Source organism: Tachyglossus aculeatus, chromosome 10, assembly GCF_015852505.1.
Source record: "Tachyglossus aculeatus isolate mTacAcu1 chromosome 10, mTacAcu1.pri, whole genome shotgun sequence".
NCBI classification, from domain to species: Eukaryota; Metazoa; Chordata; class Mammalia; order Monotremata; family Tachyglossidae; genus Tachyglossus; species Tachyglossus aculeatus.
Window position 1 is genome coordinate 53,158,625 of NC_052075.1, and position 25,535 is coordinate 53,184,159.

General features: G+C 48.8%; 1 protein-coding gene across 1 annotated transcript; it reads right to left on the reverse strand.

Moving 5' to 3' along the window:
* Positions 1-1,921: 1,921 nt before the first annotated feature.
* Positions 1,922-12,194, reverse strand: RND1 (Rho family GTPase 1). The gene is made up of 5 exons (XM_038752840.1): positions 11,958-12,194; positions 11,477-11,564; positions 9,213-9,322; positions 6,785-6,919; positions 1,922-2,841 (listed from the first exon to the last, which is right to left on the reverse strand). The coding sequence occupies exons 1-5, from the start codon at positions 12,075-12,077 to the stop codon at positions 2,596-2,598; spliced, it is 699 nt and encodes a 232-aa protein (XP_038608768.1). The 5' UTR covers positions 12,078-12,194; the 3' UTR covers positions 1,922-2,595.
* Between the last annotated feature and the right edge of the window lie 13,341 nt (positions 12,195-25,535).

A 25,535-nucleotide genomic window follows, 5' to 3' on the forward strand; every position in this document is an offset into this window, starting at 1 on the left:
TCAATCGTATTTATTGAGCGCTTACTTGTGCAGAGCACTGTACTAAGCGCTTGGGAAGTACAAGTTGGCAACATATAGAGACGGTCCCTACCCAACAGTGGGCTCACAGTCTAGAAGGGGGAGACAGAGAACAAAACCAAACATATTAACAAAATAAAATAAATAGAATAGATACGTACAAGTAAGAGAAGCAGTGATGCTCAGTGGAAAGAGCACGGGCTTTGGAGTCAGAGGTCATAGGTTCAAATCCCAGCTCCGCCACTTAGCTGTGTGACTTTGGGCAAGTCACTTCACTTCTCTGGGCCTCAGTTCCCTCATCTGCAAAATGGGGATTAAGACTGATGGGGATTATGATTCATTCAATCATATTTATTGAGCATTTACTGTGGGCAAGGCACTGTGCTAAGCACTTGGGAGAGGACAACACACTTATCATCCAGAGCACTGTACACATCAGAACACTAGACGAAGGGCTTGGGAGAATAGAAAATATAATAGAGAACTGACATGACCCTTGCCCTAAAGGACTTTACAATCTAATAGGAGACAGGCACTGAAATAAATTACAGGTGAGAGGAAGGAAGAGGGCTTAATGACATATCCACAAGTGCTACAGTGGCTTGTGGGGGCTGGGGTCATAAAGGGTGACGAGATAAGAATTAACTTTTATTAGATTATAAGATCCTTGAGAGGAAGAATGAAATCCAAGGCTTCTGCTGCAATCTTTGGCACATAGTAGGAGCTTCAGAAATGCCAGAATTATTGTTGGGTTTCCTCAACAGTATTAGTAAGTGCATTGCACACAGTAGATCCTTAATAAATACCACTAAGGCTATATTAGTCTGTCTCCTACTTAGAATGTGAGTCTGCTGTAGGACCTGATTATCTAGTATCTACTCCAGCGCTTGGCCTATAGTAAGTGTTTAACACATACCATCTTTACCATTATTATTAGTATTATTCTTCTGTGGGATAGGGTTATTAGGACTTCATGAGGTCACTGATTATATCTTCGTAATTTTAAACAAAATTAATACAACTCAGGTAGCTCAGCTATTTGATTGTAAACTTCTTGAGGACAGGGATCCTTGCCTCCGAACATTATTATACTCACCCAGCTTCTCCAGCTACATTTAATAATAATAATGATAATAAACTGTGGTATTTGTTAAGCACTTACTGTGCATAAGGCACTGTACTAAGTGCTGGGTGGATCCAAGCAAAGAAGGCTGGACACAGTCCCTGTCATTCATTCATTCATTCATTCATTCATTCATTCATTCAATCGCATTTATTGAGAGCTTACTGTGTGCAGAGCACTGTACTAAGCGCTTGGGAAGTACAAGTCGGCAACATATAGAGAGGGTCCCTACCCAACAACGGGCTCACTGTCCCATGTGGGGCTTATAGTCTCAATCCCCATTTTACAGATGAGGAACTGAGCCCCAGAAAAGTGAAGCGACTTGCCCAAGGTCACACAGCAGACAAGCAGCGGAGCTGGGATTAGAACTTCTACTAACATACATAGAACATACTTTGTTTAAAATTTATTACTCTATTTATTTATTTATTTTATTTATACATATTTATTCTATTTATTTTATTTTGTTAATATGTTTTGTTGTCTGTCTCCCCCTTCTAGACTGTGAGCCCACTGTTGGGTAGGGACCGTCTCTATATGTTGCCAACTTGGACTTCCCAAGCGCTTAGTCCAGTGCGCAGCACACAGTAAGCGCTCAATAAATACGATTGAATGAATGAATGAACTTCTGAGTCCCAGGCCTGTGCTCTGTCCATTACGCCACTCTGCTTCCCTGCCATGTTTCTCTAGAACAGCAGCCTCCCACCCCCGAAGCCTCCCTTCCTTCCAGGTCACCTGTAGGGCAGAAAAAAGGTAAACGAGGAAATCGAGGCAGCCTCTGGGTATTTGTTATATTTTCATTAATAAATAACTTTTCTTTAAACACAGAACATATGACATATTGAAACACACCCACTCCCGGTGGGCCGCCCCCTCCCCGCCGCCCCCCAGCTCAAAGACAAAGTCCATAAAACAAACCACCGAGTCCACCTGCGCTACCCCCTTGGGGGGCCGAAGGAGCCCGGACCACCAGCCCCCCGCCCTCAGACGGAGCGAGGGTGGGGAAGGGCGACGGGATGCTCCCGGATCTGGGGTGAGAAACGAATGAGTGCTGGCCATCGTGGCCCGGTGAGTCACGGACGATGCAAAGACACACGGACGGGCCCCACGCACACAACACAACCCCGCCGGCCCTCGGCCGACCCGCCGTCTCCTCCGGCCCCCTTCCCCCAGCCCCGGGCCCTCTCCTCGGAGTTGGCGGGAGAGAGCGGACACCCGCCTTCACACCCCGCACAGGCCCGCGTGGAGATGTGGCATGGAAGAGTCGTGATGCTGAAGAAGGTGGAGGCTCCCGGACCCCCCGGACCCCCTCCCTGTGAGGGGCTGGGGCGTCCCAGGGCACCCCAGCCCCTCGCCCCCGTCGGGTCCCGCGGCCTTCCGCCGACGGGCCGGGTCCCGGGTGTGAAAGGGGCTGGTGCCTCTTCCCCTCCCTCTGCCCGGCCCCTCTCCCCACTTCACATGACGGAGCAGCTTTTGGCCTTTTCCTTCTTGAAGGCGGAGGAGATGAGTTCCGCCCGGCTGGGCAGGTGCAGCAGCCTCTTGGACAGGCTGCGGGTTGGGCTCTTCGGGGGCAGGGGGCCGCCCTTGTTGAGGCAGACCAGAGAGGCCGTCCGGAAGACGCTGTGGACGCTCTTCTCCGACGTGAAGGCCGAACATTCCAGGTAGATCTCGGCCCCCAGCTGCTTGGCCACCGCGCAGCCCTGGCCAGGCGGGGGGAACCCGGGCCCCGTTAGTACCGGCCTGAGTCCCGTCCCACCCAGCCACCCCAACACACCAGCTGGCCCCCTCCCCGACGCTGCCTGAGCCCCTTCCACCTCTGACCCAAGGCCCAACTAGGATCACTTGACCCATGCAGGGAGGAAGAGGAACAACGTGGCTCACTGGAAAGAGCCCGGGCTTTGGAGTCAGAATTCCTGGGTTCAAATCCCGGCTCTACCTGTGTGACTTTGGGCAAGTCACTTCACTTCTCTGTGCCTCAGTTACCTCATCTGGAAAATGGGGATGAAGACCTGCTCTACCAGTTGTCAGCTGTGTGACTTTGGGCAAGTCACTTAACTTCTGTATATGTATGTATGTATATATATTTGTACTTATTACTCCATTTATTTTACTTGTACATATCTATCCTATTTATTTTATTTCGTTAGTATGTTTGGTTTTGTTCTCTGTCTCCCCCTTTCAGACTGTGAGCCCACTGTTGGGTAGGGACTGTCTCTAGATGCTGCCAACTTGTACTTCCCAAGCGCTTAGTACAGTGCTCTGCACATAGTAAGCGCTCAATAAATACGATTGATTGATTGATTCTCTGTGCCTCAGTTACCTCATCTGTAAAATGGGGGTGAAGACCTGTATATATGTTTGTACATATTTATTACTCTATTTTACCTGTACATATCTATTCTATTTATTTTATTTTGTTGTATGTTTGGTTTTGTTCTCTGTCTCCCCCTTTTAGACTGTGAGCCCACTGTTGGGTAGGGACTGTCTCTATATGTTGCCAACTTGTACTTCCCAAGCGCTTAGTACAGTGCTCTGCACACAGTAAGCGCTCAATAAATATGATTGATTTTAGACTGTGAGCCCACTGTTGGGTAGGGACTGTCTCTATATGTTGCCAACTTGTATTTCCCAAGCGCTTAGTACAGTGCTCTGCACACAGTAAGCGCTCAATAAATACGATTGATTGATTGATTGATTGATTGAAGACTGTGAGCCCCCCATGGGACAACCTGATCGCCTTGTAATCTCCCCAGCGCTGAGAACAGTGCTTTGCACATAGTAAGCGCTTAATAAATACCATCATTATTATTATTATTATCATGGGTTCTAATCCCGACTGCTGTGTGACCTTGGGCAAGTCACTTCACTTCTCTGTGCCCAAGCTACCTCGTCTGTAAGAGGGGGATTGAGACTGTGAGCCCCACAAAGGACTGGGACTGTGTCTAACTAGATTGTACCCACCCCAGCGCTCAGTATAGTGCCTGTCCCATAGTGAGCGCCTAACAAATACCATCATTTTTAATGACAACTGTGAGGCCCCCTTGGGAAAGGAACTGCCTCTGGCCTAATTTGTGTCTACCCCAGTGCTTCGCATATGGTAAATACTTCAATATTTACCTGTATATATGTTTGTATGTATTTATTACTCTATTTATTTTATTTGTACATATTTAGCAGACCTAAAGAAAGAAAGAAAGGAAAGAAAGAAAGAAAGAAAGAAAGAAAGAAAGGAAAGGAAAGAAAGAAAGGAAAGAAAGGAAAGAAAGGAAAGAAAGGAAAGAAAGAAAGAAAGAAAGAAAGAAAGAAAGAAAGGAAGGAAGGAAGAAAGGAAGGAAAGGAAGGAAAGGAAAGAAGAAAGAAAGAAAAAAAGAAAGAAAGAAGGAAAGAAAGAAAGAAAGAAAAGGAAAGGAAGGAAAGAGAGAGATAGAGAGAGAGAGAAAGAGAGAAAGAGAGAAAGGAAGAGAGAAAGAGAGAGAGGGAGAGAGGAAAGAGAGAAAGAGAGAGAGAGAGAGAGAGAAAGAAAGAAAAGAAAGAAAAGAAAGAAAGAAAAGAGAAAAAGAAAAGAAAGAAAAGAAAAGAAAAGAAAAGAAAGAAAGAAAGAAAAGGCTTGCCCCGGATGCTGCTCTTCGAAGGTGGGCACTTGGGTCCACTAGCAAATATTTATTGAGTGCTTACTCTGGGCTGAGCACAAGACTTGGGAAAATGAAGAGTTCAAAGGAGTCACAATCCTTTCCCTCACGTAAGTTACAACCTATTTTCTGCCTCAGATTTAAGGCTGTTCGCCCTGTCCCTGCACTTGGGGAAGGATGAATCAATAAAAGCGCTTAGTACAGTGCTCTGCACACAGTAAGCGCTCAATAAATACGATTGATTACAATTGATTACCAAAAGCAGTGTAGCCTAGTGGAAAAAGCCCAGGCCTGAGCGTCAGGGAAGCTGGGTTCTAATTCCAGCTCTGCCACTTGACTGCTGTGCGACCTTAGGTAATCACTTAACTGTTCTGTACCTCAGCTTCCTCACCTGTAAAATGGCAATACAATTCCTGTTCTCTCTCCTTCTTAGACTGTCAGTCTCACATGGGACAGGGACCATGTCTGATCTGAGTGTGTTGCATCTACCCCTGTGCTTTGTACATACTAAGCTCTTAATACTACAAACATTATTATTGGAGGCAATGTGGTCTAGCGGGAAGAGTATGGGGAAGTCTGTCTCCCCTTTCAGACTGTAATCCATTTGTGGGAAGAGAGCATGTCTGCTGATTCTATTGCATTGTATTCTCCCGAATGCTCAGTACAGTGCTCTGCACACAGTAAGCACTCAATAAATACTACTGATTGAAGTCCGCTGATATCTCTGGGCCTCAGTTTCCTCACCTGTACAATGGAGGTATGAATCCCTGCCTCACAGGTATCCTCTTTTCTCCCACTCCCTTTTGTGTCACCCTGATTTGCTTCCTTAGTTCATCCCCCCCAGCCCCACTGAAACATATGTGCCAATTTGTTGCCAATTTGTACTTCCCAAACGCTTAGTACAGTGCTCTGCACATAGTAAGCGCTCAATAAATACGATTGATGATGATATGTCCAAATCCGTCTTTTATTTATTGATGACTGCTTCCCCCTCTAGACTGTGAGTGTGTTGTGACCAGGGAATGTGTCTGTCATAGTGCATTCTCCCAAGTGCTTAGTACACAGTCAATTGTATTTACTGAGTTCTTACTGTGCGCAGAGCACTGTACTAAGCACTTGGGAGAATACGCTAGAACAATAGAACAGGCATATTCCCTGCCCACCATGAGTTTACAGATAGTAGGCACTTTCTAAATACGATCAGTAGAAGAGAGAAAGCACTAGGGAGGTAGAATCACTAGTCCCCATAGTGGATAGAGCCCGGGCCTGGGTGCCAGAAGGTCATGGGTTCTAATCCCGGCTCCACCACTTGTCTGCTGTGTGACCCTGGGAAGGTCACGTCACTTCTCGGGGCCTCAGTTACCTCATCTGTAAAGCGGGGATGGAGGCTGTAAACCCCATGTGGGACAGGGAGTGTGTCCAACCTGATCTACTTGTATCCACCCCAGCAATTAGTACAATGTCAGCTACATAGTAAGTGCTTAACAAATACCAGTTATTGCTATTATTAGTCTCTATAGAGACTATAGAGTCTCTATATTATAATATATACAGAGAAGCAGTGTGGCTATAGAGAAGCAGTGTGGCTCAGTGGAAAGAGCCTGAGCTTGGGAGTCAGGGGTCATGGGGTCTAATCCCGGCTCCGCCACTTGTCAGCTGTCTCCCACTCCCTTTTTTGTCACCCTGATTTGCTCCCTTGATTCATCCCCCTCAGCCCCACTGCACATATGTCCATATCCGTCATTTATTTACTGATGACTGCTTCCCCCTCTAGACCGTGAGTGTGCTGTGTGACTTTGGGCAAGTCACTTAACTTCTCCGGACCTCAGTTACCTCATCTGTAAAATGGGGATGAAGACTGTGAGCGCCCCGCGGGACAACCTGATCACCCTGTAACCTCCCCAGCGCTCAGAACAGTGCTTTGCACATAGTAAGCGCTTAATCAATGCCATCATCGTTGTTAGTCCTAACCGAGCCCACCGTGCTCCCGGCCTCAGCCCTGCCAGCCCCTCACCTGCTCGTAGGAGATGGGGGCCTGTTTCTGGTGGGACAGCTCCATCAGGGTGCTCAAGTCTGTCCGCAGATCCGTCTTGCAGCCGACCAGCAGGACCCGGGTGCTGGGGCAGTAATCCAGGATCTCAGTCTTCCACTGGGTGGACAGAGTGCGACGTGAGGGAGTGACTCTCCCACTCTTGGAAAGGGATGAATCCAGCCCCAGGCTTCCCCCGGGCACCCTTCCCCTTCCTCCCAAATCGGGCCCAACCGGTACCCTCGGCCTCGCTGACTTGCCAGGAGGTAGAAAATGGGACTGTTGGTGCCAACAGTTGGTCCCCCTCTAGGCTATAAGCTCGTTGTGGGCGAGGGATTCAATCGTATTTATTGAGCGCTTACTGCGTGCATAGCACCAAGCGCTTGGGAAGTACAAGTTGGCAACATATAGAGACGGTCCCTACCCAACAGTGGGCTCACAGTCTAGAAGATGTGTCTGCTATATTGTACTCTCCCAAGCGCTTCTGATGTAGGGGATAGAGCACGGGCCTTGGAGTCAGAAGGTCGTGGGTTCTAATCCCAACTCTGCCACTTGTCTGCTGTGTGACCTTAGGCAAGTCATTTCACTTCTCTGGGCCTCAGTTACCTCATCTGTAAAACGGGGATTGAGACTGTGAGCTTCATGTGGGACAGGGACTGTGTCCCTGTTTGCTTATATCCACCCCAGAGCTTAGTCCAGTGCCTAGCACGCAGTACATGCTTAATAAATACCATTATTATTATTACAGTGTTCTGCACACAGTAAGTGCTCAATAAGTACAATTGACTGACTGATAGGAGGTCTCCCCCCTGCCCCCATCCCTCAGTTTCCCCTCCTTCCCCCAGCCGGTATCCCCTGGGCCTCCTGCTTGTTTAGTCCATTCATTCGTTCATTTATTCAGTCATATTTATCGAGCACTTAGTCTGGGTAGAGCACTGTAGTAAGCGCTTGGGAGAGTACAATACAACAATAAACAGACACATTCCCTGCCCACAATGAGCTTACAGTCTAGAGTTCAAATTCCGGCTCCACCACTTGTCAGCTGTGTGACTTTGGGCAAGCCACTTACCTTCTCTATGCCTCAGTTCTCTCATCTGTAAAATGAGGATGAAGACTGTGAGCCCCACGTGGGACCTGATCACCTTGTAATCTCCCCAGCACTTAGAACAGTGCTTTGCACATAGTAAGTGCTTAATAAATGCCACCATTATTATTATTATTATTATTATTATTATAGAGATGGGTGGGTTCTCAGACCACTGCAGGAGTCCTGAGCTGAAAGCAGCCTAGGTTCTTAGCTTCTCTGTTACCGTCCCAGGCATCTTGTTCCTCTGTATAGACCCTTCCCTTCCTGGAGTGCAAGTGCCCTGCATGGCCCACGAAAGCAGGTTACAACCCTGGACAGGGGCACAGAGAAGAGCATGGTCTACCAGAAAGAGCCCAGGCCTGGGAGTTGGACCACTTGGTTCTGCCACTTGCCTGCTGGGTTCACTCATTCAACCGTATTTATTGAGTGCTGACTATGTGAAGAGCACTGTACTAAGCGCTTGGACAGTACAACTCAGCAATAAAGAGGGACCATCCCTGCCCACACTGGGCTTACAGTCTAGAAGGAGGAAGACAGACATCCAAACAAGAAAACAGGCAATATAAATAGAATTATAGATAAACACATCAAAAGAAGTAAGCAGGCATCATTATAAATAAATAGAATTATAGATATATACATATATGCATAAGTGCTGTGGGGTGGGGGGGAGAGCAAAGGGAGTGAGTTGAGGTGATGCTGAAGGGAGGGGGAGCTGAGGAAAAGGGAGGCTTAGTCTGGGAAGGCCTCTTAGAGGAGGTGTTAGGTGACCTTGGGCAAGTCATTAAACTTCTCTTGGCCTCAGTTACCTCAACTGTAAAATGGAGATTAAATACCTGTTCTCCCTCCTACTTAGACTGTGAAGCCTATTTGGGGCAGGGACTGGGTCCAACCAGATTAAGTTGTATCTACCCCAATGCTGAGAACAGTGACTGATGACCATTAAAAAATAAACAAAAACAAGAACTGCTTCTAGAGAAGCGGGGTGGGGGGGAGAAAGAGTCCAAACTTGGGCCCCTCCCTCCCCACCCAATCCACCCCCAGGCCCAGGGTGGATTGATCCTACGTCTCAAAGCATCACACAAATCCCTGTTCTCCCTCCTACTTAGACCGTGAGCCCCGTGTGGGGCAGGGACTTTGTCCGACCTGATTAACTTGCATCTACCCCAGCGCTCAGAACAGTGCTTGACGCAGGAGTAAGCGCTTAATACCATAATAATAGTAATAATAATTACTACTACGAAGGCCTCAGGAGGAAGGAGGGGTGCGGGAAGGGGGTGCTCTGCCTCCCTTCCTGGGCCGCAGGGTTCCCCACCCGGAGCTGACCTTCTTGAGGGCACTGTCCAGGGTCTCGGGGCGGCTGACGTCGAAGCAGAGCAGCACAGCGTCTGAGTCGCTGTAGCAGAGCGGCCGGACGTTGTCGTAATAAGGGGACCCTGGGGAGGGGAGCAGGAAGAAAACATCAGGCAGGTACCCCAAACCCTGGTACCCCAAGAAAGGCTTCCTTGAAATACGATTGATGGGAAGAGCCCCCCGCTTTCCTCGGGCACTCCTGGCTTGGAAACCAGTCTGCTCTCCTCCCAGGACCCCAGAGCTGCGCAGTCCAGGTTGCCAGTGGCTTGGAAGTGTGGGGGGCACTCTCGGGTCACCCTCTTGTCTCTGCCTTGGGCCCCTAATCAATGGCATGTATTGAGCACTTAATATGTGCAGAGCACTGTATTAAGCAATTGGGAGAGTCCAATACAACAGAATTAGCAGACATGCTCCCGCCCATAACAAGCTTACAGTCTAGAGGAGGAGGCAGACATTAATATGAATACTTTATAATACAACAACTATAATATTATATAAGAGCATATGATCCTGTTATATTATAAATTGTTAAAGTATGAATTAATATAAGCTCATTATGAGCAGGAAGCGTATCTGCTAATTCTGTTGCATTATATTCTCCCAGGCACTTAATACAGTAAGCACATTGTGGGCAGGGAACATGTCTGTTCATTGCATCGTTCTCTCCCAAGTACTTAGTACAGTGCTCTGTACACAGTAAGCGCTCAATACGACTGAATGAATGCTCTGCATAATGTAGGTGTTCAATAAATACCATTTCAAGATATTTATATAACCCCCCCCCCCCCAAGCCAGACGTGGGGTTTTTACCATCCCCTACCTCGGGCCCGGCTGGTTTTAAGGCCCTGCTGGGGCAGCTGAACAAGAGGAGGTAAATTATTCCCCCCCCACCAGCCCCCAAACCTAATCATTCAGAGATTCCCTCCCCCTTCATTTCCCTCCCAGCCCCCAAACCAAATCATTCAGAGATTCCCTCCCTCTTCGTCTCCCCCGTCTCCAGCGCCCAAACCAAATCATTCAGAGATTCCCTCCCTCTCTGCGTCTCAGCAGAAATAGACTAGTCGAGCCAACCTCGTCCGTTCCCGCGGAGGAAAGCGGAGAGGACTGCTCGGCCGAGGGGGGCTGGGGTCCCGGCCACCAAGCCCCCTCCCCTCCCACCCACAGGGGAGGGAGCCGCCGTGATTCCCAGATCCCAGACGCTCCGTGCTCAGAATAGCAAGCATCCCTTTTTCCAGCACCCGCCATCGCCATGGAAACCAGAGGGTGGGATGGGGGGGAAAAAGAGACATTCAGGGACCCCCCCAACGTAGCCCCTTCCCCCTCCGGCGCTGTCTCTTCCCCTGCAGAGACGGGCAAGGGAGGGGGGCACTGCAGCATTGGAGGGGATGGGTTGGGGGGGTCCATTACAGCTCCAACTCGCCCCCCACCCCTCGGCCCCCGGCCTGAGAGGTGGATGGGGCAGTGGTGGGCTGGGAGGGCGGGATCCCGGGTCCTGCCTGGCTCCAGCCCCCGCAGATGGGGGGCCGGGGCTGCGGTCCGAGGCCAGAGCCGCAGTAAGGGGGCGGGGGGGGGGGGGAGGCCGGAGGGGACTGGAAGGAGGACAGGGGAGGACTGCGGACCAACCCGGCCACGGTTGGCACGGAAGCTGCCCTGGCCCACCCTGCCGGTGGGCGGGAGAGGGGGCCAGTGGGCGGCACGGGGGGGGGGGGGGCAAGGGGAAGGAGGTGAGTGGCCGCAGAAGGGGGTCCAGCCGGCAGCCCGTCCCTGAACCCCCAGGTCGGCTCCCCTCCCCACCCCTGGGCCAGGCTGGCCCCTGGCTCCTGCCCATCTGGTACCGGTGACCCCCTGGGCGCTCGGACTAAGGCAGGGGGCCGGACCCTCCCGGTACCCACCATTGCCATGGAAACCAGAGGGTGGGATGGGGGGGAAGAGACACTCAGGGACCCCCCACCTCCCACCAGGATGGGCAGGACTCCCTTCCTTCCTCCCCCGGGATGGGCACGACCCCCTTTCTTCCCCCCCGGGATGGGCAGGACTCCTCTCTCTTTCCCCCCAGGGATGGACAGGACCCCCTTTCCCCCCACCCCACCAGGATGGGCAGGACCCCCTCCTCCCTCCCCCCTGGGATGGCCAGGACGCCCCCTCTCCCTTCCCCCCTCAGAATGGGCAGGACCCCCTCCTCCCCCCCCCACCCCAGGATGGTCAGGACCCACTCCCTGCCCCCCAACGCCCCTTACCCGAGGTATCCCAGAGACTCAGCTCGACGCGCTGCTCCTCGGACTCCAGACAGGCCGTGTAATTCTCAAACACGGTGGGGACATAAGTCTGCGGGCCGACGACCCCGGGCGGCGGTCAGGGACTCGGCGGGGCCCGCTCCCCCGGTGCCCAAACCCTCCCTCCGGGGCTGGCGCGGTCTGCCCAGACGGTGGGCATGGGCAGGGCCAAACAGGCTTCCCCCCTCCCCGGGGCAGTGCCCTCTCCACGGAACCCTCCCTCCATTCAAGCGCATTTATTAAGCGCTTCCCTGTGCCGAGCCCTGCACCACTAAGCGCTTGGGAAATACTTCCTGGCAGGGCACAGGGGGAGTTCAAAGTTGGCCCTGAGACCCTCATTAGGGGCAGGGCGCGGGGGGGGGGGGGGGCAGAGGATCTTTTCTAGGGGAGAGGGAGGGAGGGGATTTGAGGGTGGCAACGGGGGAGGGGGGTGTTGGGGGCTCACCTCCGGGTAGCAGTCCTTAGCCAACACCTGGAGCATAGCCGTCTTCCCGCCTTGCACGTCCCCCACCAGGACCAACTTACATCTGGCCACAGCTGGCTGGGGGGTCCGTCTCTCCTTCATGGTCACTGTGGCCTCCTCCGGGGGACCGAGGTTGGGGACACGGGGCAGGAGGGGGGGGACACCCGGCTACCGCACCCCAACCTGCCTTGCCCACCCGCCCCCCGTCCTCAAATAGCTCCCTAACAGCCGCCAGGCCGGGTGATGACAGCAAGCAGGGAGAAAAAGAGCTGTATCTTTATAGTAGCAGCCAGCCAATCACAGAGGGAGGCAGACTCTCTCACAGCCAATCGGAAGAGAGGAATCCCCTCAGCAGCCAATGGCGGAGGGGGCGGGTCGGGACTCCTTTCTCTCCTAGTTTCCTCTTAAAGCAAGAACCTCTCCTTCCCGAAAAGGCCCCCAGGGAGGCAGTTACCATCATCATCACCGTCATCATCGTTAGCTCCTTGTGGACGGCAAATGTGTCTGTTTATTGCTCATTCATTCAGCCATCATCAAGCGTATTTATTGAGCGCTTACTATGTGCAGAGCACTGGACTAAGCGCTTGGGAAGTACAAATTGGCAACATCTAGAGACAGTCCCTACCCAACAGTGGGCTCACGGTCTAAACACAGTCGTGTTTATTGAGCGTTTACTGGGTGCGGAGCACTGTACTAGGCGCTGGGGAGGTTACAAGGCGATCAGGCTGTCCCACGGGGGGCTCACGGTTTTAATCCCCCTTTTACAGGTGAGGGAACTGAGGCACAGAGAAGTTATTGCTGTATTGTAATAATAATGATGATGATGGTATTTGTTAAGCGCTTATTATGTGCAAACGCTGGGGAGGTTACAAGGCGATCAGGTTGTCCCACGGGGGGCTCACGGTTTTAATCCCCCTTTTACAGGTGAGGGAACTGAGGCACAGAGAAGTTATTGCTGTATTGTAATAATAATAATGATGATGATGGTATTTGTTAAGCGCTTATTATGTGCGAAGCACCATTCTAAGCGCTGGGGAGGTTACAAGGCGATCAGGTTGTCCCACGGGGGGCTCACGGTTTTAATCCCCCTTTTACAGATGAGGGAACTGAGGCACAGGGAAGTTATTGCTGTATTGTAATAATAATGATGATGATGGTATTTGTTAAGCGCTTATTATGTGCAAACGCTGGGGAGGTTACAAGGCGATCAGGTTGTCCCACGGGGGGCTCACGGTTTTAATCCCCCTTTTACAGGTGAGGGAACTGAGGCACAGAGAAGTTATTGCTGTATTGTAATAATAATAATGATGATGATGGTATTTGTTAAGCGCTTATTATGTGCGAAGCACCATTCTAAGCGCTGGGGAGGTTACAAGGCGATCAGGTTGTCCCACGGGGGGCTCACGGTTTTAATCCCCCTTTTACAGATGAGGGAACTGAGGCACAGGGAAGTTATTGCTGTATTGTAATAATAATGATGATGATGGTATTTGTTAAGCGCTTATTATGTGCAAACGCTGGGGAGGTTACAAGGCGATCAGGTTGTCCCACGGGGGGCTCACGGTTTTAATCCCCCTTTTACAGGTGAGGGAACTGAGGCACAGAGAAGTTATTGCTGTATTGTAATAATAATAATGATGATGATGGTATTTGTTAAGCGCTTATTATGTGCGAAGCACCATTCTAAGCGCTGGGGAGGTTACAAGGCGATCAGGTTGTCCCACGGGGGGCTCACGGTTTTAATCCCCCTTTTACAGATGAGGGAACTGAGGCACAGGGAAGTTATTGCTGTATTGTAATAATAATGATGATGGTGGTATTTGTTAAGCGCTTATTATGTGCAAAGCACTGTTCTAAGCGCTGGGGAGGTTACAAGGCGATCAGGTTGTCCCACGGGGAGCTCACGGTTTTAATCCCCATTTTACAGATGAGGGAACTTAGGCACAGAGAAGTTATTGCTGTATTGTAATAATAATAATAATGATGGTATTTGTTAAGCGCTTATTATGTGCAAAGCACTGTTCTAAGCGCTGGGGAGGTTACAAGGCGATCAGGTTGTCCCACGGGGAGCTCACGTTTTTAATCCCCATTTTACAGATGAGGGAACTTAGGCACAGAGAAGTTATTGCTGTATTGTAATAATAATAATGATGATGATGGTATTTGTTAAGTGCTTATTATGTGCAAAGCAGTGTTCTAAGCGCTGGGGAGGTTACAAGGCAATCAGGTTGTCCCACGGGGGGCTCACAGTTTTAATCCCCCTTTTACAGATGAGGGAACTGAGGCACAGAGAAGTTATTGCTGTATTGTAATAATAATGATGATGATGGTATTTGTTAAGCGCTTATTATGTGCAAAGCACTGTTCTAAGCGCTGGAGAGGTTACAAGGCGAACAGGTTGTCCCACGGGGGGCTCACAGTTTTAATCCCCATTTTACAGATAAGGTAACAGGCACAGAGAAGTTAAGTGACTTGCCCAAAGTCACACAGTTGGCAGAGCCGGGATTTGAACCCATGACCTCTGACTTCCAAGTCCGGGCTCTTTCCACTAAGCCACGCTGTGTATTGTACTCTCCCAAGTGCTTGGGACAGCACTCTGCGCCCAATAAATATGATTGCATGAGTAATAATTGTGGTGCTTGTTAACACTTGCTGGGCAATGTACTGAGCGCTGGGTTGGGGGGATTACAAGGAAATCGGGTTGGACACAGTCCCTGCCCCACATGGGAATCACAGTCTCAATCCCCGTTTTACAGAGGAGGTAACTGAGGCACGGAGAAATGACTTGCCCTTCTCCAACCCCCTATTCCTAGACTACCAACCTCTAGACTGTGAGCTCGTTGTGGGCAGAGAACGTGTCTAACAACTTTGTTGTGTTGTCCTCTCAGAAGTGCTCAGTGCAGTGCTCTGCACATAGTATGAGCTCAGTAAATGCCATTGATGACCATGGAATCCCTGTTCCTCTTCTCATTTCCAGGCTCTGGCCCGGCCCTTCTCAACTCTCTCCCCTCTCCCAGCTGTCTGGATCTGTCTCCTTGCTAATAATAAAGATCATAATAATTGTGGTATTCATTAAGGGCTTACCATGTGCTGAACACAATGCTAAGTGCTGGTAAAAATGCAAAACAATCAGATAGGGCACAATCGCTGTCCTACATGAGACTCACAGTCCAAGGGAGAGGGCGAAGAGGTATTTAATCTCCATTTTGCAGATCTTCATTTTACAGATGAGGCCCAAATAAATTGAGTGCTCTGCCTCTAACCCTTTCCCAAACCAAGTTTCTCCAGGAAGAACCCCTGGATTCTTCTACCCTAAAACCCCAGATGATCCTGTCCCAGGCAGAGCAGGACGAGAGGGGAACATGGCATATGAGAAGAACGATCTGGACAATGTTCAGTCCCCACCCCTGCCAAGTCAATCGATCAACCAATTAATAGCATTTTTTGAGCTCCTACTGTGTGCAGAGCACTGTATTGAGGGCTTGGGAAATTACAATACAACAGTTGGTAGACACGGTCCCTGACCTCAAGGACCCTTCGGTCTTCTTGGGCAGACAGACAATAAAATACATTACAGAGAGAAGATTCAGCAGGACAATCAACCAGATTGTCTTGTATCTGCCCCAGCACTTAGTACAGTGCCTGACACACAGTAAGTGCTTAAATGCTTTTAAAAAATTTAATATCAATGTCTGTCTCTCTTGCTCTACTGGAAGTTCCTCAAGGGCAAGGATCATGTCTACTAATTCCATTGCACTCTCAAACACACTTATTCTTATGGTCATTGTTATTAATATTGTTATTAATAATAATAGTAGTATTTGTTGAGTGCTTACTCTGTGTCTAGCACTCTAGTAGATGCAACATAATCAGGTCTGACACAGTCCCTGTCCCACATGGGGCCACCAGTCTAAGTAGGAGGGAAAACAGGTATTGGATCCCCATTTTACAGACGAGGAAACTGGGGCCCAGAGAAGTAAAGTGACTTGCCTAAGATCACACAGCAGAGAAGTGTCAAAGCCAGGTTTAGAACCCTGGTCCTCTGTCTCCCGGGCCCAGGCTCTTTCTGTTAGGCCACGTTGTTTCTCATGCTGCTGATTAAAGTGCTCTGCTCAGAGTAAGTGCTCAGTCAATTCTGTCGCCTGATTGATATGTTTGGTTTTGTTCTCTGTTTCCCCCCTTCTAGACTGTGAGCCCACTGTTGGGTAGGGACTGTCTCTATATGTTGCCAATTTGTACTTCCCAAGTGCTTAGTACAGTGCTCTGTGCACAGTAAGTGCTCAATAAGTACGATTGATTGATTGATTGATTGATTGATTGAACAAGGCATCAACCACAGTCTCTGTCTCTGGAGCGGCTCCCCTGCAGCCCAGGGAGCGGGAAACTGGGACAGGGAGGGGTGACAGGACTTGGCTTTTGGCTCCCAAAAATGACAGCAGCGGCAGCGGCCGTGTCACCCGGGCTGAAGTCCAAAGCCTTGGGCCCCGGGAGTGGGAGGCTTGTTTGAGGGACTTTTCCCCAGACACCCGGAGGCCTCTGGAGTGAGACTGTACTAGCCGCTTGCCCAGGGGTGGGGTTCTGGAATGACTCCATCAAGCTGAGTAGTGAGTAGTAGTAAGCACTTAGTACAGTGCTCTGCACACAGTAAGCGCTCAATAAATACGATTGAATGAGTGAAACCCCCACCCCCCTCTGCCCCCTGGCTCAGCTGGGAGCCCCTTGGCATTTCTCTCTCACATTTCATTGCCAGGAGTTCCGGGCCGGGCTGGGGGCATGGCAAGCCCACCCAAGGGTCCCAGGAGGGTGGAACTCGCCTGCTAGTTTGTAAGCTCCTTGAGGGTGGGGATCATGTCTACTAACTCTTTTGTACCCTCCCAAGAACTTAGTACAGTTCTCTGCACACACACCTTAGAAGCTCCATAACTACAACTTCTTAACTTCTCTGTGCCTCAATGCCCTCATCTGTAAAATGGGGGGCTCTCTGTGGGACAGGGACTGTGTGAGCCCGTTGAGGGGTAGGGACCATCTCTATATGTTGCCAACTTGTACTGTGAGCTCTGCACACAGTAAGCGCTCAATAAATACGACTGAATGAATGTCACTGCCTGAAATACCCTTCCCTTTCAGTTTTGCCAAACCACAAGCTTCAAAAACTCCCTCAAAAAAAAATCATCTTCTCCAGATGCATTCCCTAACTAACCTCCTAATTTCCCAGACAGGCCATTTCCTCAGCCACCTCGGTGCTCATTGTACTTATTTGGTGACTAATTTGTCATTTATTATTTGTCATTGAGAAGTAGCGTGGTTCAGTGGAAAGAGCCCAGGCCTTGGTGTCAGAGGTTGTGGGTTCTAATCCCTGCTCTGCCACTTATCAGCTGTGTGACTTTGGACAAGTCACTTAACTTCTCTGTGTCTCAGTTACCCCATCTGTAAAATGGGGATTAAGACTGTGAGCCCTATGTGGGAAAACCTGATGACCTTGTATCTACCCCAGTGCTTAGAACAGTGCTTGGCACATAGTAAGCACTTAACAAATACCATCATCATCATTTATTCACAGTTTCTTATGTCTGTTATCTCATGCTTACTATGGCACCTTTTGTCAATTTATATAAACGTCTCCATCATTAGATTGGAAATTAATTGAGGACAGAAATCACATCTCCTCCTTGTTTCACATGTTCCCCGGGCACCTAGAATAGTCATGTGCACACTGCAGGTATTCAATAAATCCTGTTGACCTAGATACTGCTTTTGACTGTTTCCACAAATGGCACCTTACTAACAGTGGTACCTCAACAGTGCCATGGGTTGAGGCAGATACAGGATAATCAGAATGGACACATTACCTTAACCCAAATGAGCCTCAGTCAGAGGGGTAAGAAGGGAAAGTATTTTATCCCCATTTTACATATGGAGGAACTGAGGCACAGAGTTGCATAGTAAGCGCTTTAAAATACCATTAAAATACGTGAATATTTTGGATAATTGAATTTTCTCTTTTTATTGGACATGGCACACTAATTTAACAGGTCTGTCATTCTTTGATAGAGAGGATGCAGGTGTGTTATAGGAGCAGCAGGAGAACAACTCCTGGAACCCCAAAGGTTTTTTTTAAAAAAAAATGGTATTTCTTAAGCACATATTATGTGCCAGGCACTCTACTAAGCGCTGGGATAGATACAGGCTAATCAGGTTGGACACAGTTACCTGACCCACGCAGGGTTCAGAGTCTTAATCCCCATTTTGCAGATGTCGTAACTGAGGCACAGAGAAGTTAAGTGATTTGCCCAAGGTCACACATCAGGAAAGTGATGGAGCCGGGATTAGAACCCAAGTCCTTCTGACTCCCGGGCCTGTGCTCTTCCCACTAGGCCACACATCTCTCCAGCCCTTTGAAGAATCCAAATTATCTCTCTGGGATTGAACAAACTCATCTCAAATGATCCCAATGTCACTGCAGGGGCGATAGGGGAGCACCAGGAGTTTCAAATTAGGGTAGACGGTAAACTGCTCTCTAAACTGTAAACTCATCTCTAGATTTTATCATCATCATCAATCGTATTTATTGAGTGCTTACTGTGTGCAGAGCACTGTACTAAGCGCTTGGGAAGTACAAATTGGCAACATAGAGAGACAGTCCCTACCCAACAGTGGGCTCACAATCTAAAAGATTTTATGCTTGTGTCTACCAACTCTGTTATATTGTTCTCTCCTAGAGTTTAGTACAGACCTCTGCACAGTCAGTACTCAATTAGGGGAAGCAGCATGGCTCAATGGAAAGAGCACAGGCTCTGGAGTCAGAGGTCATGGGTTCAAATCCCAGCTCCGCCACTTGTCAGCTGTGTGTCTTTGGACAAGGCACTTAACTTCTCTGTGCCTCAGTTACCTCATCCGTAAAATGGATATTAAGACTGTGAGTCCCACGTGGGACAACCTGATCACCTTGTAACCTCCCAAGCGCTTATAACAGTGCTCGGCACATAGAAACCGCTTAATACATGCCATTCTTATTCTTATTATCATAAATACCATTGATTAATTGATTGATTTTGGGCAACTACTACTCTGAAAAAAGGAAAGTCCCCATGCTTAGATACCTAGCATATGCATATCCAGAAAACTGGGTTACCAAATTTTTGGTTGTGATAAACGTTTAGAGGGGTGTGCTATTCATATTCAAGTCACTATGCGTATATGTTTGTACATATTTATTACTCTATTTATTTTACTTGTACATATTTACTCTATTTATTTTATTTTGTTAATATGTTTTGTTTTGTTTTGTTGTCTGTCTCCCCCTTCTAGACTGTGAGCCTACTGGTGGGTAGGGACCGTCTCTATATGTTGCCAACTTGTACTTCCCAAGTGCTTAGTACAGTGCTCTGCACACAGTAAGCGCTCAATAAATACGATTGAATGAATGAATGAATAAATAAATATGATTGAATGAATGAATGAATGAATGAACTTGATTAACTTGTATATACCCCAGTGCTTAGAACAGTGCTTTGCACATAGTAAGCACTTAACTTTCATTCATTCATTCGATCATATTTATTGAGCACTTACTGAGTGCAGAGCACTGTACTAAGCGATTAGGAAGTACAAGTTGGCAACACATACAGACGGTCCCTACCCAACAGCGGGCTCACAGTCTAGAAGCGGGAGACAGACAACAAAACAAATCATATTAGTCTTCTAGACTGTAAGCCCACTGTTGGGTAGGGACCGTCTCTGTATGTTGCCAACTTGTACTTCCCAAGCACTTAGTACAGTGCTCTGCACACAGTAAGCGCTCAATAAATATGGTTGAATGAATGAATTAACAAAATAAAATAAATAGAATAGTAAATATGTACAAGTAAAATAAATAGAGTAATAAATCTGTACAAACATATATACAGGTGCTGTGGGGAGGGGAAGGAGGTAGGGCAGGGGGGATGGGGAGGGGGAGAGGAAGGGGATTTAGTGTCTGTCTCCCCCCACTAGATTGCATCAATCCATGGTATTTATTGAGCACTTACCATGTGCAGAGCACTGAACTAAGCACTTGGGAGAGGACAAGACTGTGAGCCCGTTGTTGGGTAGGGATTGTCTCTGTTGCCGAACTGTACTTTCCAAGTGCTTAGCACAATGCTTTGCACACAGCAGGTGCTCAGTAAGTACAATTGAATATTGAATATTATTATTGATAATAATAATAACAAATACCATTAGAAAAAAAAGAGGAGGAGGGGCAGGCAGGAGGACGTGCGGGAGAGCAGGCAAATTGGAGAGGGGGTGGAAAGTTCCAAAGGCCAAGGACAGGAAGGCCATGGTGGGGTTGAGGAGCCAGAATGACCCATCTGGAACCAACTGACCCTTCCCCCTCCCCAGATAGGCAGGTCTTGCCCGCATTAATAATGGCATTTATTAAGCACTTACTATGTGCAAAGCACTGTTCTAAGTGCTGGGGAGGTTACAAGGTAATCAGGTTGTCCCACCGGGGGCTCACAGTCTTAATCCCCATTTTACAGATGAGGTAACTGAGGCACAGAGAAGTGAAGTGACTTGCCCACAGTCACACAGCTGACAAGTGGCAGAGCCGGGATTTGAACCCATGACCTCTGACTCCAAAGCCCGTGCTTTTTCCACTGAGCCACACTGCTCTCTCTTGCCTCGGCCAATGCCCTCTCTTGCTCTGACCACTGACCACTACCTGGAATTACCCCTGGGTGATTTCTACAATTGAATATTGAATATTATTATTAATAATAATAATAACAAACACCATTAGAAAAAAAGAGGAGGAGGGGCAGGCAGGAGGATGTGCGGGAGAGCAGGCAAATTGAAGAGGGGGTGGAAAGTTCCAAAGGCCATGGACAGGAAGGCCATGGTGGGGCTAAGGAGCCAGAATGACCCATCTGGAACCAACTGACCCTTCCCCCTCCCCAGATAGGCAGGTCTCGCCCCCTCTGCCTCGGCCAATGCCCTCTCTTGCCCTGACCACTACCTGGAATTACCCCTGGGTGATTTCTACAATTGAATATTGAATATTATTAATAATAATAACAATAACAAACACCATTAGAAAAAAAAGAGGAGGAGGGGCAGGCAGGAGGATGTGCGGAAGAGCAGGCAAATTGGAGAGGGGGTGGAAAGTTCCAAAGGCCAAGGACAGGAAGGCCATGGTGGGGCTAAGGAGTCAGAATGACCCATCTGGAACCAACTGACCCTTCCCCCTCCCCAGATAGGCAGGTCTCGCCCCCATTGCCTCGGCCAATGCCCTCTCTTGCCCTGACCACTGACCACTACATGGAATTACCCCTGGGTGATTTCTACAATTGAATATTGAATATTATTATTAATAATAATAATAACAAATACCATTGGAAAAAAAAGAGGAGGAGGGGCAGCCAGGAGGATGTGCGGGAGAGCAGGCAAATTGAAGAGGGGGTGGAAAGTTCCAAAGGCCAAGGACAGGAAGGCCGTGGTGGGGCTAAGGAGTTAGAATGACCGATCTGGAACCAACTGACCCCTCCTCCTCCCCAGATAGGCAGGTCTCGCCCCCATTGCCTCGGCCAATGCCCTCTCTTGCCCTGACCACTACCTGGAATTACCACTGGGTGATTTCTACAATTGAATATTGACTATTATTATTAATAATAATAATAACAAATACCATTAGAAAAAAAAGAGGAAGAGGGGCAGGCAGGAGGATGTGCGGGAGAGCAGGCAAATTGAAGAGGGGGTGGAAAGTTCCAAAGGCCAAGGACAGGAAGGCCATGGTGGGGCTAAGGAGTCAGAATGACCGATCTGGAACCAACTGACCCTTCCCCCCTCCCCAGATAGGCAGGTCTCGCCCCCATTGCCTCGGCCAATGCCCTCTCTTGCCCTGACCACTGACCACTACATGGAATTACCCCTGGGTGATTTCTACAATTGAATATTGAATATTATTATTAATAATAATAATAACAAATACCATTGGAAAAAAAAGAGGAGGAGGGGCAGCCAGGAGGATGTGCGGGAGAGCAGGCAAATTGAAGAGGGGGTGGAAAGTTCCAAAGGCCAAGGACAGGAAGGCCGTGGTGGGGCTAAGGAGTTAGAATGACCGATCTGGAACCAACTGACCCCTCCTCCTCCCCAGATAGGCAGGTCTTGCCCCCATTGCCTCGGCCAATGCCCTCTCTTGCCCTGACCACTACCTGGAATTACCACTGGGTGATTTCTACAATTGAATATTGACTATTATTATTAATAATAATAATAACAAATACCATTAGAAAAAAAAGAGGAAGAGGGGCAGGCAGGAGGATGTGCGGGAGAGCAGGCAAATTGAAGAGGGGGTGGAAAGTTCCAAAGGCCAAGGACAGGAAGGCCATGGTGGGGCTAAGGAGTCAGAATGACCGATCTGGAACCAACTGACCCTTCCCCCCTCCCCAGATAGGCAGGTCTCGCCCCCATTGCCTCGGCCAATGCCCTCTCTTGCCCTGACCACTAACCACTACCTGGAATTACCCCTGGGTGAGCTTTCTATCTGCTCCATTCATGACCCTAGTCAACTTCCCTCTTCCTCCCTCTTCACAGCAGGGGATTCCTGACACACACACACCCCCAACACGGTGAGCTGAGAGCCGTGAGGTCACCCTCTGGCCCTCTTCCAGGACCAGTCTGCCTCTTCCATCCTGAGGTTGGTCTCTGGTCTCTGCCAAGATCACACTGACCTTCCGGGGCATGGAAATTCCGAATTTTACAAACTCGAGTGCTTCCTCCTCTCTACAATTTAGTGTCTGTCTCCCCCCACTAGATTGCATCATTCCATGGTACTAATTGAGCACTTACCATGTGTAGAGCACCGAACTAAGCACTTGGGAGAGGACAATCAATCAATCAATCGTATTTATTGAGCGCTTATTGTGTGCAGAGCACTGTACTAAGCGCTTGGGAAGTACAAGTTGGCAACATATAGAGACAGTCGCTACCCAACAGTGGGCTCACACTCCAGAGGACAAGACTGTGAGCCCCTTGTTGGGTAGGGATTGTCTCTATTTGTTGCCGAATTGTACTTTCCAAGTGCTTAGCACAATGCTTTGCACACAGTCAGTGCTCAGTAAGTACATTTGAATGAATACAATAGAGTTGGCAGTCATGATCTACCTAAAGGAGCTTACAATCTAGTGGAGGAAACAGACAATAAAATAAATTACAGATAAGGGAAACCCCAAAATATAAGGATATAGAAAAAGCTCAAGGAGCTGACTACTTACTTTGTTTTAGTATTCTCTCCTAAGCACTTAGTACAGCGTTTTGCACACAGTAAGCATTCAATAAATTTATTCAATAAATAAATAAACAAATAATAAATTGATTCATTGAGACTAACTCTATTGTATTTACCCAAGCACTGAACACAGTGCTCTCATACAACAGATTTTAAGCTCCTTGAGGGCAGAGATCTTGCCTGCTAATTCTATTTTACTTGGCACAAGCACTTAGCACAGTGCTTTGCACACAGAAGCAGTGTGTCCTTGTTGATAGAGCACGGGTCTGGGGGTCAGAAGAGCCTGGGTTCAATTCCGGGCTCTGCCGCTTGTCTGCTGTGTGACCTTGGGCAAATAATAATAATAATAATGGCATTTATTAAGCGCTTACTATGTGCAAAGCACTGTTCTAAGCACTGGGGAGGTTACAAGGTGATCAGGTTGTCCCACGGGGGGCTCACAATCTTCATCCCCATTTTACAGATGAGGTAACTGAGGCACAGAGAAGTTAAGTGACTTGCCCAAAGTCACACAGCTGACCACTGGCGGAGCCGGGATTCGAACCCATGAACTCTGACTCCAAAGCCCGGGCTCTTTCCATCATCATCATCATTATCAATCGTATTTATTGAGCGCTTACTATGTGCAGAGCACTGTACTAAGCGCTTGGGAAGTACAAATTGGCAACATATAGAGACAGTCCCTACCCAACAGTGGGCTCACAGTCTAAAAGAGCCACGCTGCTTCCCCAAATCATTCCACTTCTCTGTGCCTCGGTTCCCTCATCTGTAAAATGGGAATTAAGACCGTGAGCCCCATGTGGGCCAGGGACTGTGTCAGGTTGGGGTAGATTGATTCTACCCCAGCACTTAGTACGGTGTTGGCCCATAGTAAGCACTTCAAAAATACCATTAAAAAAAAAAACAAAAAGAAACAGTAGCTGCTCAGGAAATACCATTGATTTTTTTGGAGAAGTCATTCCTGCTCCTTTATGGAGTCCAGGCGCCCCAAATTCTCCTCACCTCGGGAATGAGGGGCTGGGGGCAATGCCCTCCCAGGGGATGTTGAGGGGCAGGGGTGGGGATGAAAAGGCTGGGAGGTGCCCGCTGTGGGAGCTTGTGGATTGCGCCAGTGGAGAAATAACCTGCAAAGGGGAAACCCCCGGCCTGTGGAGGAGGGAAAGGAAATAGGTTGGCTGGGCCGGGCGGTGGGGGAAGGAGAATTCCAGGAAGCTCACAGGGACTCTGGGGCTGGCCAGGCTCCCGCCCGGCTGGGACATTCCCACCGATGCTCAGGAGACGCAGTTTCCCATCAGGGGATTGGGGGAGGTGGGAGCAGGGTGGCCCAAGCTGGGAAGGGCAGGAGGGCAGTTTCCTACAAGACTATATATATATGTTTATACATATTTATTACTCTATTTATTTATTTATTTTACTTGTACAGATCTATTCTATTTATTTTATTTCGTTAATATCATCATCATCATCAATCGTATTTATTGAGCGCTTACTGTGTGCAGAGCACTGTACTAAGCGCTTGGGAAGTACAAGTTGGCAACATATACAGTCCCTACCCAACAGTGGGCTCACAGTCTAAAAATAGACATATACACAGAGTTCCAGATATACACAGCCTCACATACACACACGACCACAGGCACACATCCAGCCATAGTAACCGGCTCACCCCCACACACGTATTCGGCGCCACTGAGAGAGATCCGGCCTGTGGGTCTCTCTGGGTGGTGCCTGGACACGAGGCAGGGACCAGATGACACAAAGCAAGTGGTGTCTGGCTCAGGCCGCTGCTCTCCCCGGGGCCTTTCCGTCCCATTTCCGACGGACATTCGGGGCCAGGCCCGGCTGACTGAAAAATGAGCTGTGTCCAATAGGACCCTACCCAAAAAGAATACCCTCCAGCCTGCCCCTGCCCTAGACAGGGGGCTGCAATCATCTGTAAAATGGGGGTGAAGACTGTAAGCCCCACATGGGACAACCTGATCACCTTGTATCCCTCCAGCACTTAGAAAAGTGCTTTGCACATAGTAAGCACTTAATAAATGCCATCATTATTATTATTATTAATATGTTTGGTTTTGTTCTCTGTCTCCCCCTTCTAGACTGTGAGCCCACTGTTGGGTAGGGACTGTCTCTATAGGTTGCCAACCTGTACTTCCCAAACGCTTAGTACAGTGCTCTGCACACAGTAAGCGCTCAATAAATATGATTGATTGCTTGATTGATTGATAGGAGGGCTAGGGTCAGGGTCAACTCAGGGTCAGGACCAAGCCAGGGTTGATTCTTGGTTGGGTTTT